Source organism: Trachypithecus francoisi, unplaced genomic scaffold (assembly GCF_009764315.1).
Source record: "Trachypithecus francoisi isolate TF-2019V2 unplaced genomic scaffold, Tfra_2.0 Lachesis_group3, whole genome shotgun sequence".
Taxonomy (NCBI): domain Eukaryota; kingdom Metazoa; phylum Chordata; class Mammalia; order Primates; family Cercopithecidae; genus Trachypithecus; species Trachypithecus francoisi.
In genome coordinates, this window is record NW_022681468.1 from 132259907 (window position 1) to 132273108 (window position 13202).

The 13202-nt window shown below is 42.2% G+C and overlaps 1 protein-coding gene across 2 annotated transcripts in view; it reads right to left on the reverse strand.

The window, feature by feature from the left end:
• The window catches only part of MYZAP (myocardial zonula adherens protein), a 93955-nt gene that overhangs the window by 62303 nt on the left and 18450 nt on the right, over positions 1-13202 (reverse strand). For both annotated transcript variants that reach the window (XM_033189977.1, XM_033189978.1), the window contains exons 3-4: positions 5228-5383; positions 2085-2177 (exon numbers count right to left, since the gene is read on the reverse strand). In XM_033189977.1, coding sequence (XP_033045868.1) covers positions 2085-2177; positions 5228-5383 — 249 coding nt within the window. The remainder of the gene's footprint in view (positions 1-2084; positions 2178-5227; positions 5384-13202) is intronic.

Here is a 13202-nt window from a genome sequence, read left to right on the forward strand (position 1 = left end):
TTTTTTTTTAACAACTGCATATATTCTGTTGTAGAGATACATAATTTATCTTACTTCCCCCCCCCCTTTTTTTTTTTTTTTTGAAACAGGGTCTCACTCTGTCACCCAGACTGGAGTGCAATGGCACAATCTCGGCTCACTGCAACCTCCACTTCCCAGGCTCAAGCGATTCTCTTGCCTCAGCCTACCGAGGAGCTAGGATTACTACCTGCACCACCATGCTCGGCTAATTTTTGTATTTTTGGTAGAGACAGGGTTTCACCATGTTGGCCAGGCTGGTCTCGAACTCCTGACCTCAAATGATCCACCTGCCTTGGCCTCCCAAAGTGCTGGGATCATAAGCACGAGCCACCGTGCCTGGCCACTTTCCCCTTCTTGATAGACATTTAGGCTTCCAATTATTTTACTGTTACAAACAATGCTGCGATAAATAAGTCTATCCTTACGTCTTTCCTCATATGTGAGAGGAATAGAATTGCTGGGTCAAAGGATCTAAGCATCCGTAATTTTGATCGATAATGCTGAATTGTTCTCTATAAGAGTAAGAGCAAATTGCATTTTCATCAGCAACCCGCTTGTTTGCCCATAGGCCTGTGAACAATGTCCTGCCCGCCTCTTGCACTTTGGCGGGTCTAATAGATAAAAATTATATCATGGGATGGTTTTAACCTGCATTTCTCTTACAATGAGGTGAGGCAGAGCATCCTGTCATACACATAAGAGCTCTCCATCTTTCCTTTAGTATAATTACCTGTTACAAATCTTTCATCTGTTTTTATGAGTTGTAGCCTTTCTCTTCTTGATTCATGGGGGATCTTTCAATATTCAGAAAATGAGCCTATTATCTATGACATGAAGGACAAATAATTTTTCCCGGTCATTTGACTTTGACATTTTTACCAGCAGGAGTTTCTCATTTTAAAGTTGTCAAAGTTATCAGCCTTTCCTTTCATGGTTTTGAAATTTTATGTCATAATAAGAAAAGGCATTCCCTTACCCCAAGGGTATAAATGAATTCACACATATTTTTCTTCTAGCACTTTTGGATTTTATTTTTCACATTTAAATCTTCGATACATTTGGAATTTATCCAGGTATAAGACTTCCAACAGCACGTAAGTTTTCCTAATAGCACATATTGACTAGTCCATTTTCCTTCGTTTTTTGAGATGCTACATTTATCACATATTGGGGTACATTTCTGGAGTATTTTTAATTGATGTTTGTCTATTTATGTGCCACTGCGATACTGTTTCACTCTCTGAGGCTTTTTCACTTTCTTTCAACATTTAATAAGGCTACTCCCTCTCATTGCTCTTTTTTCTCATTATTTTCGCAACTCTTTTTATTTATTTTCTATATAAACCTTAGAATCACCTACTCCACTTATAAAAAAACAAAACCTGTTGGTCTTTTTACTGGGTCATATCAAATTGGTACAGTAACGTGGATCTTATGATGCTGAGTCCTCCTTTCTAAGCACATGGTGTTTCTTTCCACTTATTATAGTTGACTCCTAGGTATGTGGTATTTTTCTGTTGATATTTTGGAAATTTTTTGTACATTGAAACATGTTTGTATATATTAATTCTATATCCTCTGTGTGTGTGTGTATATAAAATGTTATACCCTGCTACAAATAACGAATTCCTTATTTGTTCATAGTAGTTTTTCTTTCATCAGCGCATGTTCACTTGGGCTTTCCAGGTATACAGTCATATGGTTTGTAAACAGTGATAGTTTTCCATCTATCTGTGCCATTTTTAAACCTATATGTTTATTTCCCTTGTTTGGCTAGTATGTCAAGAACAATGTTAAATAATAATAGTGATAGTTGGCTTCCTTGTTTTGCTCCTGACTTTGGTGGGAATGCTTTGAACATGAAGAAGATTATTCTTGCCACAAAAATGTCCCTTTAGGTAATATATTTCATTCTGTGACAAAATTTCCTCAGTTTATTTAAAATATAATTCTATTGATAAAGAACACTAGATACTCTAATATCTTTAGACACTAGCAACTGAGAGACCACTCTGAGCTCTGCCATGCCTCCCTATCTCCAAGCAACTGAGATAATGACTTACTGACAGTTCCTGGGTGAGCTGTCGAATCTTCTGCCTCATCTCGCCATAGTCTCCATACATTCGCTTTCTCACTTTTTCCAAAGTGGCTCTCACCTGTAGCCCACAGAGATACTAGTTAGAGATAAAGCTATAACATTTTCATACAAGCTTTCCAAAACTTTTAAGAAACTCTAAAGAAAGAAGGAACCCACATAAAAATACTCTTAAGAACAAGACAGGAAACTAAGGGAGGTCACCCCCAACAATTAGTTAGAAACTAGGTAGAAATTATCCAAATAATTTATATGTATTATTTTATTATGTATATAAATATACATAATAAAATACATAGGCATGTATTAATATAGAATATATTAAATATGTTAATATGATATATTAATTACATATATTTCTATGTAATTACACATAAATATAATAATAAATATTAATTAGCCAAATGAACTCTGAAGAAAAAATAGTTTGTTGAAATTCACCTATCACCCTCAAATTACATTTGGGCAAGGTTTTGCCCTTTTCCCATCCATATTTTTACAAGTAGAATGTGTTTTAACAGACTCATGGCTAAGAGGACCAAAGAGACCAAAAAGCAACCTCTAATTTTCCCTCTCTCTGCTCTGACTGCCAAAGAGCAATTAAATATCTGGAATGGAAGGAAGTAAAATATGAACCCTGGAGAGCCCATAAATTGGAAAGTCAGTTCCTCAAAAATCACCAATAACTCACAAGGCAGTAAACATAACAAAAGTTCAAGTGATCCCCAAAACACTTGTTTACACAAACGCTGTTCAAGTTTCTCTACAGTACTACTTTCAGAGGCCTAGCAGGACCTCAGAAACTTTAAAAACACAACAAAAGACCTTACAAACAGTCCCTGTCTCCTCTCTTCTTCTGGTGTCCCTAGGATGGGGAAAACACTCAAGAATCCTCAAATACGGCAGGAAGTCTCAAGGGAGTTTTCTCCAGCACACTCCAGAATTTCTCTTTTAGGAAGGGCCTAAGGGCAGGAGTTTGGTTAAAATGGAAGTGTTTAGGACATAGTATTGGAAGGCTTAATTTTGAAGCACATTGTTTTAAATTAGACAGCATGTTTATTAGGGGTTACTGGATATTGGTGGAGATTTGGTGGAAAGGAAAGTCAAGACCCCAAGACTTCTTGATATGAATTCTAAAAATAGAGTCTACTTTCTTGCCATTAACTACAAACATTTTGGGAAAATGAGGTTAAAAGTACAACTTTTCATTCTAGGCAGGCAGAACGGCTTTCACGTGTGGCCCTGAGCTGGCTCTTGCGCTGCTCCCAGTGCTGAGTGGGTGGAATCTTGAGCTAAAGGCAAATACTGCAACGACCAGGCCAGGGATGATACCGAAGCCACCTGTGGCAGGAGGGACCTGAAAGTTAGTTTTAAATTGCAGATCACAGTGGAGGGTGGTAATTCCAGGTCATTTGACTTTGGCACAAGTCATCCACGACTCAGGATTAACTAACATCTCCTGTCTTTGTCTTGGGCAATCTGGGACTCAGGACTCTGTTTAGAAGGTTACTAAGAGAGGAGCCATGCCTCTGGAGCATTTAAATGAGGAAGGTCTATGTATTTCCTTGAGAAAAAAATACAAGAAAGTTAAAATGTCTGAGCTATTCTTAACAGGAAATTCAGGAATTGAATATTCTAAATGGTTAAACATTATGTCTGGAGGCTGGGCACAGTGGCTTACACCTGTAATCCCAGCACTTTGGGAAGCTGAGGTGAGAGGTTCACTGGAGTCCAGGAGTTTGAGACCAGCCTGGGCATCGTGGCAAAATCCCGACTCTACAAAAAATTATCTGGGGCTAGTGGCACGCACCTGCAGTCCCAGCTGCTTGGGAAGCTGAGGCAAGAGGATCACTTGAGGCTGGGGAGGTAGAAGCTGCAGTAAGCTGTGATTGTACCACTGCACTCCAGCCTAAATGACAGAGTGAGACCTTGTCTCAAAAATATATAATAAAATAAAGTTTTTAAATTATGTTTGAAAGCTGGGTTAACTAGGAGTTTGAGGTTGGTGGCTGTCATATACATTATGTATGTGCATGTCAATTTTTCTGGCTTTTCCTCATACTTTCTGCTAAGCATTTACTATTTTTTAAATTCAACAAATGTTCCTTTTAAAAACTCACACAAAAGCTAAGACATCATGAGTTTGCATCTTATCTGAAAACCCACAAAATAAAATAGGGCTCACAGAGCTGTGTTTTTAACCTTAGGTACCAAAGCCCAGTCAACCCCCACAATCTCAACCTGAGGACTGAAGAGTAAAAGTGACTTGTTGGGCCAGACACAGAGCTGGAGCTCGAAGCAAGGACTGCGAGCTCACAGGCCTGGGTGAGTCCCTGGCCCCACGCTGCCTCTTATAAGCACTTTCTAAGCCACTGGTCTATAATGTGAGCCCATCAGTGTCAGAGCAGCCCATCTCCTCTTCCATATAAGCTGGGTGGTTTGGTCAAGAGGGGAATCAGTCAATCTAGGGGAACAAAGGATGGAATGAAAAAAAATGAAGAGAGAAAAAGAGAGAGAAAGAGAGAAGAAAATACTCCAAAATGTTAACAGTTGCTCTGGTTGAATGGTGAGATTATGAGTGATTTTATTTTCTTCTTCATATTTCCCAAATTTTCTCAAAAGAACATGTAATTTAAAAGATAGGAAATAAACTATTAAATACAAGGAAGTGAAGGGCATTGATTGACTTGGTTGGACAAAGTCTATTGTGGTTGACTTCCTAGCATTTGTTTCAACCCAACTGATTGGTCTAAATCAGCCACAGTCTTCCTATTCCTTTTGCCAGGGATGGATTTGGGACTGTTAAGTGTAATAAAGAAAAACCACTCAAGAGCCTCCAAACCCTACATGGAAGGAGGAAGCCATCTTCTCTCCTAAGTATACTTACCTAGTAACATCCATCCAGCAGGAGTTCAATCTTTCCTTCCTTGCAGATTTACATCTGTACTTAAACATTACCATGAAGATACACAGAAACATTTCCAGCCAAAATGATGACATTAAGAATTCTTTCAAAATACCTTATTACATTCACTTCAATGCTTCCAACTCCATCCTCTTGCATGCTACAAAAAGAAAACAGATGGGGGCAAAAACTCTTAAATGGCTCACATCTTTGATGTAGTTCATCTCTTCTTTCAGCTGACTCGTGGACCATCCATACACCACCATTTCTTTCTGCTGATTTTGATCTGATCTTCGCACCACACCATAAACAACACCCTGAGGAAGTTTCCTGGTAGGTTCTCCATTGCTCAGGTCAAGATGCTAAAAGAAAGTAGGAAAAGAGAAAAAGAATAATGACTCTTTAAGCCTCACGCAAACAGTTGTAATAATGGGCCCACTATGATTATACATTACATAGTGTATAATCATACACTATGTAATAATTGCATCGTGTATGATTATGCAAATTGTGTCCAGCACTCATTGCCTGGCAGTGGAGATGGAGGGAGCAAAAATCCCACCTTGTCTCTGTTCACCAAGTTGATTTGGCATAGGCTTGGGCTGCATTTATCCCGGAGGAAGAGCACCCTTTGCTAATGTCTGTAAGGGCCCGTCCACTCACCTAGGTGTAATTCCCACAAAGATACCAGATGGACTTGTGTTGTCCTAGTAATAAGAACAAGCATTTGAAACCTCATGCTCTTAATAATGCTGTCTTTCCCCTTATCCCAGCTTCTCCTTATGACTCCAACCTCATCACTAAATACATGGCCTACAACGCACAAGGTTGAGGCTGGCGGTCATCTAGCAGCCAAACTGTCCTCTGAGGGTAGGGCTGGTCCTGGGGCCAAGTTCTGAGAAAAGGGGGTAGTGTTAGTACATAACCTGTTGTGACCATTCATGAAATATTTCTGAAAAGCCAGGAAGAGGTGGTGCGACTGCAGCCCAAAAGGATCCTCCCAGTCCCGTTGGCTGGTTCTTAATTCCTTCAGTTAAAGTTTTGGTCATTGTTGAAATGCAAATACCCTTGAGAAACAGTAACATCTCCAAGCCTTAACACGCTTTTATAGAATGAAGGCTTAGCAAGCAGGAAAGGGGTATATTAAGATTTGTTGAGCACCTACTATAAGTAGAAATATTCCTAAGCACATTTAATGTTCGCAACCACTCTGTGACACAGCAATTGTCCTTTCTGAACTTTCCACTTCATAGCTGAGAAAACTGAAGTTCAAAGAGGTTAGGCAACTTGCTTATAGACACACATCTACATTCAAGCCTGGCTCTGTGATTCTGTCTGACATTAAGTACCTCCTCATACCGCAGGTTATGTTTAGACGCAGGGGGACAGAGTAGGGGCCTTCACAACATGGAAGGGACAGAAGTAAGAAAAAATCCAAGATCAAGAACTGAGACTTCAGACAAACTGGTCTTCTCTCAATTTTCCCTGGGGTGGACCCAGGGCCCTCGACAATTCCACAGCACAGAAACCCAAATTCCATAAGGGTAATTCTGCTCTCCTGCTAACTTTTCAACTGCCTTTACGCAGAGATTCTTGCCATGTATTAAAAGAAAAAAAAATGCTTTTTTTTGAGACGGAGTCTCACTCTGTCACCCAGGCTGGAGTGTAGTGGCGTGATCTTGGCTCACTGCAACCTCCACCTCCCAGGTTCAAGTGATTCTCCTGCCGCAGTCTTCCAAGTAGCTGGAATTACAAGTGTGTACCACCACACTAGCTAATTTTTGTACTTTGTTTGTTTGCTTTTGAGACAGAGTCTCACTCTGTTGCCAGGCTGGAGTGCAGTGGCGCAATCTCGGCTCACTGCAACTTCCGCCTCCTGGGTTCAACCAATTCTCCTGTCTCAGCCTCCTGCGCAGCTGGGACTACAGGCATGTGCCACCATGCCCAACTAATTTTTGTATTTTCAGTAGAGACGGGGTTTCACCGTGTTGGCCAGGATGGTCTTGATCTCTTGACCTTGTGATCCACCCACCTCAGCCCCACAAAGTGCTGGGATTACAGGCGTAAGCCACTGCACCCGGCCAATTTTTATATTTTTAGTAGAGACAAGGTTTCACCATCTTGACCAGATTGGTCTCAAATTCCTGATCTCAAGTGATCTGCCTGCTTTGGCCTCCCAAAGTGCTGGGATTACAAACATGAGCCACCGCACCTGGCCCACAAAATATTTTTTAACACACAAAACTTTAATTTGCATTTGGAAATCATTCATTGTGGCAGAACAGTAAGTACTTTATGATCCCATTCATTCAAAGTTTGCAAAATCAAAGAAAGGTCTAGAAAGCTACGTGATGATGATGAATCTTCCAGGTCTCTAAGGAGGGAAACTTGGGTGGCATGGGGGAGCTAGAGATCAGGATGGACTTTTGCCATTTTCTTTATACCTTTCTGTCTTGCTTGTTTTTTGTTTTGTTTTGCTTCGTTTCAATGTAAGCTTTTTAAAAAGTAAGACAATATAATAACCATTGCTTCTCGCCCTTCTTCCCACACTTGGAAAGAGATGGATGCAAGGGGCTGTGATTCCTTGTACTTGCTTCTGGTAAACGCTTCCCCCTGAGTCCCTTACAGCTGGGTCCCAAAAGCACCAATGCTACCCTGACATTTGTGCTTAAGTTTGGGTAACTGAGCTGTTAAATAGTTTGCAGCAGAGTCACAAGCTGGCATTAAGTTATCCCCAGTTTACCGGACACATAACCAGGAAGAGGAAAAGCTCTAATGAAATTCCCCAAATACCAGGAAATAAAAGCAAGATCGTTCAGTCACAGACTCCACGCAGTTCCTCAAAAACAAGCCGATTACAACACAGAGCTTTGGTGAAACGCATCTCTGCAAAGCAGAGGCTTTCAGAGGTGAACTGGCTTGCAGGAAAACTCAGAGGGCTGGACACAGAGGATCCTGCCCCTGGCCTAGGCAGGGAGATGAGGCAGCCATGGAGCGGGGAAAACACAAGCAATGCCAGGAATAATGAGGTCTGTAGAACACTCCTGAGCAGCCCAGGTCTCAAAGTTGTACACACAGAAAGAGATCAAGATACACTGAGTGAAAATCATAAATTTCAAATTTTTGTTTCTTAAGACTGTGTGCTTGTGTATGTAAAACTTCTAGAAAGATGGAATCCAGATCTCTGACGACAGTTTCCTCAGGAAAATGAGATTTCACTTTTTCCTTCATGTTCTTTTGTGGACTTTGAATGTTTTTTGGCAAAAAGAAAAAAGCATTATGTTTGAATTGATCATTTGTGTAAATGTCAGAGTCTAAATAAAAGGGCCCCGGGAAGGGCATGGCCCCAGGACTCTACCCACAGTGGAGATGGAGTCCTCTCCATGCCAGGGGAGAGGACTCCTGAGGCAGCCCAAGGAGCTGATGGGCCCTGACAGGAAAAGTGAAGAAGAACGTTACTGAAGAAAGAGGAGGGGGAAGAAATTTGTTGTCAGGTGATTTATTATATATAACATATAACATACATTGTAACATATATGTTATATAACATATTATATATAACGTAACATACATATATTATATATATAATATATAATATTTTCTTTAATCCTCACAGTGACCCTACTGTGTAAATAGTATGACTTCTCTTCTTCCAGGGTAACAGCCTGCAAGTGCCTGCCTATGTCTTTCCAAATTGGAGCTCTTTTTTCACTACAGTGCTACAGTCAGGAGAGCAACTGGAACTCACGTCTCCATGTGGTATCCCAGGGTCTCCAGTAGTAGGGAAGCCAAGAGCCTGCCTTCAGGTCTCAGGGCCATTTGGAAGAGGCAGCCCCAGGGTGGGGGGCTCTTTCCACATCCCCCGCCCATCCCCAACCCCACACCTGCCTCACTGTCTCCCTTCTGTTCCTTTAGGAGCAAACCTCCTTCTTGTTTCAAGGTAATCACACGTGCTGTTCCCTCGATCTGCACTGCTGGGCTGAAATGTTGCTTCCTCAAGAATCAAGAACGCCTTCCCTGACCCTTCGGACCCCTGAGGTCTTCTCGATCCACTCTCACAGCGCTTCCCCACAACACTCGCCACAGCTGCAGCCCAGCGACTGTTGGGATATGTCAGTATCCTTGTGTGGGGAAGGCCTGCTTCCCTATCAACTGTAAATTCCAGCAAGTCCAGGGCCCAGTTTGTCTTCTTTTCCACCATAATTCCCAGATCTAACAGTGACTGACATGCAATGGTCTCTCAATAACTATTTGCTGAATGAATAGGGAACTTTAGAAGTTGAGAGAGGTCTGGGAATTACTCAGGGTACATAAATATGGTCCAAATGAAGTGAATACCTGTTATTCTTCTTAGATGGAGGAATAGACAGTTAGTTGATGTTTACCCCAGTCACAACATGTATACCCAGAAAAGCTGCTAGGAGCAGAGATGGCTATCATTTTTATAAAATGTCAGCATGCTTTTGGTCAAAAACTGAACACAGGAAAAAAAGAAAAAGCTGATATGCTGCGCAAGATGTTTGGGGCTAAATTTCTCTCCTCTTGTATCCTTTAAAATACCTCCCAATAAGAAAAGTATTACGTTTTAGGCAGAAGAGCATTATGATGATATTAAGAAACAGGCTCTTTTAGAGAAACATGCTGAGATACAGATGATGTATATTTATTTCCTTATACAGCATGGATGCAGATGAGGCAGGACTGGCCATGTATTGAGGTAGGTGGTGCTGGGGAAAGGGCCAGTGACTCATTATACGATCCAGTCTCATTTTGTATGTTTGAAACTCTCCAAAATTAAGTTTTTTAAAACCTCCTTATGGCCAGGCACAGTGGCTCATACTTATAATCCCAGCACTTTGGGAAGCCAAGGCAGGCAGATTGCTTGAGCCCAAGCGTTTTGAGACCAGCCTGGGCAACATGGTGAAAATCCATCTCTGCAAAAAATGCAAAAATTAGCTGGATGTGGTGGTGTGTGCCTGTAGTCCCAGCTATTTGGGAGGCTAAGGTGGGAAGATTGCTTGAGCCCAGGAGGTTGAGGCTACAGTAAGCCGTGATCACACCACTACACTCCAGCCTGGGCGACAGAGCAAGACCCTATCTCAAGAAAATTAAATTAAATTTAATTTAAATTAAAAATCAAAAGCCTCCTTATAATTCTACTTGGTATTAAAAAATCAAATTTTAAAAAATGTACTCTAGACGTATTAAAAGCCTCCTGGGCATGGAACAATACTAGACAAAATCTGCTTGAAAATAAAAGGGCTGGCCGGGCACGGTGGCTCATGCCTATAATCCCAGCACTTTGGGAGGCCGAGGTGGGTGAATCACGAGGTTAGGAGATCAAGACCATCCTGGCTAACACAGTGAAACCCCATCTCCACTAAAAATACAAAAAAAATTGGCCAGGCGAGGTGGCGGGCACCTGTAGTCCCAGCTACTCTGGAGGCTGAGGCAGGAGAATGGCATGAACCCGGGAGGTGGGCTTGCAGTGAGCTGAGATCACGCCACTGCACTCCAGCCTGGGCAACAGAGTGAGACTCTGTCTCAAAAAACAAAAGAAAATAAAAGGCCAAATAAATGCGTAGAATAAAAAGAAAGTTATTACAAAGAAGGAAAATTGACTGAAAGGACATTCCATACTCTCAACACATACACAAAATCTCTGGATTAAGCTGTTCCCCATGAGTGTTCACAGCTTAAAATCTACCCATACTATGGCTGGCCTCCCTAAAGATACATCTGGTAGCCAGTGCCTTAGAAAGAAAGAGCAGCTACAGAAAACTAACTCAGCCTAAATTCCTCTCCTAAGGGATTTACTGGCCATCGAAGAGTCTGGGTTAACAAGGCCAACGATATTGTCCAAATCTTAAATGAGAATATAGGATCCTACAATGCAACAAGCTCCACAAAGGCAGGGACTACATCTGCCTTATTCACTGCTCTATCTCTGGTACCCAGGATAAACAGACGCTTCATAAATACATTTTGAAGGGAAAAAGAAAGATGGAATATTTGGAGTATAGTCATCTTTGACACTGAGGATTAATCGGTGCAACACAAGAAAATCCCTTGGTCAATCAGGGTTCTTAGGGGAAATAAGAGCAGAAATGCCGCTCAACTTACATCAAACTGACAATAGCAGACTAACACAGCCAGTCCCCCGCCCCACCGGCCAGGATGGGCAGCTGGTCACACATCCTGGCTGCCAATATGATTTGAGAAGGGCCATAACGTGACTCGTGTGACTTCCAGACTGGAAGCCAAGTTATTTCTAAAACTTCTGACTTCAGACTTCTTTTCTCCAGCCAGAGGGCAGCAGCTAACCCAGGACTGCTGAGCACAGAGCCACTGGGTTCCCTGCCCATCTTGCAGGCAGAGGCTGGCACTTCAGGAATGTGCTCTGGCTTGTCCAACCTGTGTATCTATCTCAGCAAATTATTTGGCCCAGGTCATTACTCATACTTGACACTGTTTTGCTTTCTTGGACAAAAATGAACATCACCTCTGAGCCTGAAGGGCCTTTCCAGAGCCTGGGAAAGAAATAGGGAGAAACGGGCAGCCCCGTATTCTCAGAAAAACTGAAACCTTCGGCTTATCAAATACTTGACCAGGCATAGTGGTGTATGCTTGTAGTCCCAGCTACCTGAGAGGCTGAGATAGGAGGAATACTCGAGCCCAGGTGTTCAAGGCAATCGTGTGCTATGATTGCACCTGGAACAGCCACTGCGCTCCAGCCTGGATGACATAGTGAGACCCTGTTTCTAAAAAATAAAACTAATTTAGTTAATTCTGACAGTCTCAAAGACTGAATAGTGCTCACTTCCTCAGTAAACTCAGGAGAAAAGATCACTTTCAAAGCTTAAGATGAGAAGGAAAAGGAAAGCTTCTAGCCAAGTCCCAAAGAGAGTGGCATTTGTAATGATAGCACCCTGACAGGAGTGCTAGTGTACAGCTAGTGTACGGCTTCGATGCAGACTAGTGTGCAGCTAGTGTACAGCTTCAATGCAGACAGTAGTTGCTTAGGCCTAATAACCCCAGCAGAAAAGGGAAGAATACATGGGAGAAAAAAAAAATCAGGAACTGCTTTTCTGGAACCCATGGGTATAGTACACACTTTAGGTAACATTGACTGATACAATGTAAATATCCCGAACAGAGTTTCTCTGATAGGAGAAAGCATGCAAGTCAATATTCCCATGGCAACACGGCCCGTCACAGACCTGAGCTGGAATTGCAAATCCACTGTCTACTAGCTGTGTGCCCCTAAGAAAGTTATTTTCTGTACTTTAAAGAGCTTCAGGGTCCTTAACAGCAAAATGGGGATCATACCACCAATTTCAGTGGGCAGTCTAAGGAATACACGGAATAAAATACACAAAACACCTAGTGTGCTGATAGCATACTAGTAGATACCGGGAGTTTCTAGTATCAGTGGTGTGAGTTTTTAGTATCTGGGTTCCTACTCAACTCTACATGTCTATCTGAATGAGTCTGTCTGTCTGTCTACCCTCTTCTTGGTCTTTTTGCTGTTCTCATCACAGTTGTCAAACTGACTCTGACAGCGTAATAGTCACCCCCAAACAGTCCTTGGTTTCTTTTCATGGGGAGTGAATCACAAAGTCTCAGAAGGTTAGAAAAAATGGGAAAGAGTTGTATAGTCCAGTGGGTTTTCAGACACTATTCCCAGCTCCTCCTCCGTGTCTGTCAAGGTTGTCAGGTGAAGAGTTGGTGGCCTGCTAGAGGCAGCCAACATAGCCCTGATCTTATTTCAGCTCCACCCGCTGCACCTTGACTGCTTTACTAAGAGCACTTCCACATTTACCAACGTGAATAAAGGAATGTGTGGAAAAACATTGGCTCTAGACTAACACTTCTATTTGCTAGAAGAAGCAATGAAGACCCCTAGAGATAACCTACTGGCCCAACCACCACAGGGGTTCATGAAGAAGCCGCGACTCAAACCCTAGGTCTCTCCCCATCCTCCAGGGGCTGTTATCTCTGAGGGGCACGCAGAGTCCCTGGTGTGTTGTCACAAAGGCAGCCCGGCCCCCACCTGAAGCTCTGAATCATGGCAGCACACTCGCTCACTTGGCAACAGCCTGCGAGGTTGTATAAACAGTCACTGGACCAAGGACGAGAACTCAGCAGGCTTATTCATCCAAGGCTTTTAAAGGAAAGAAG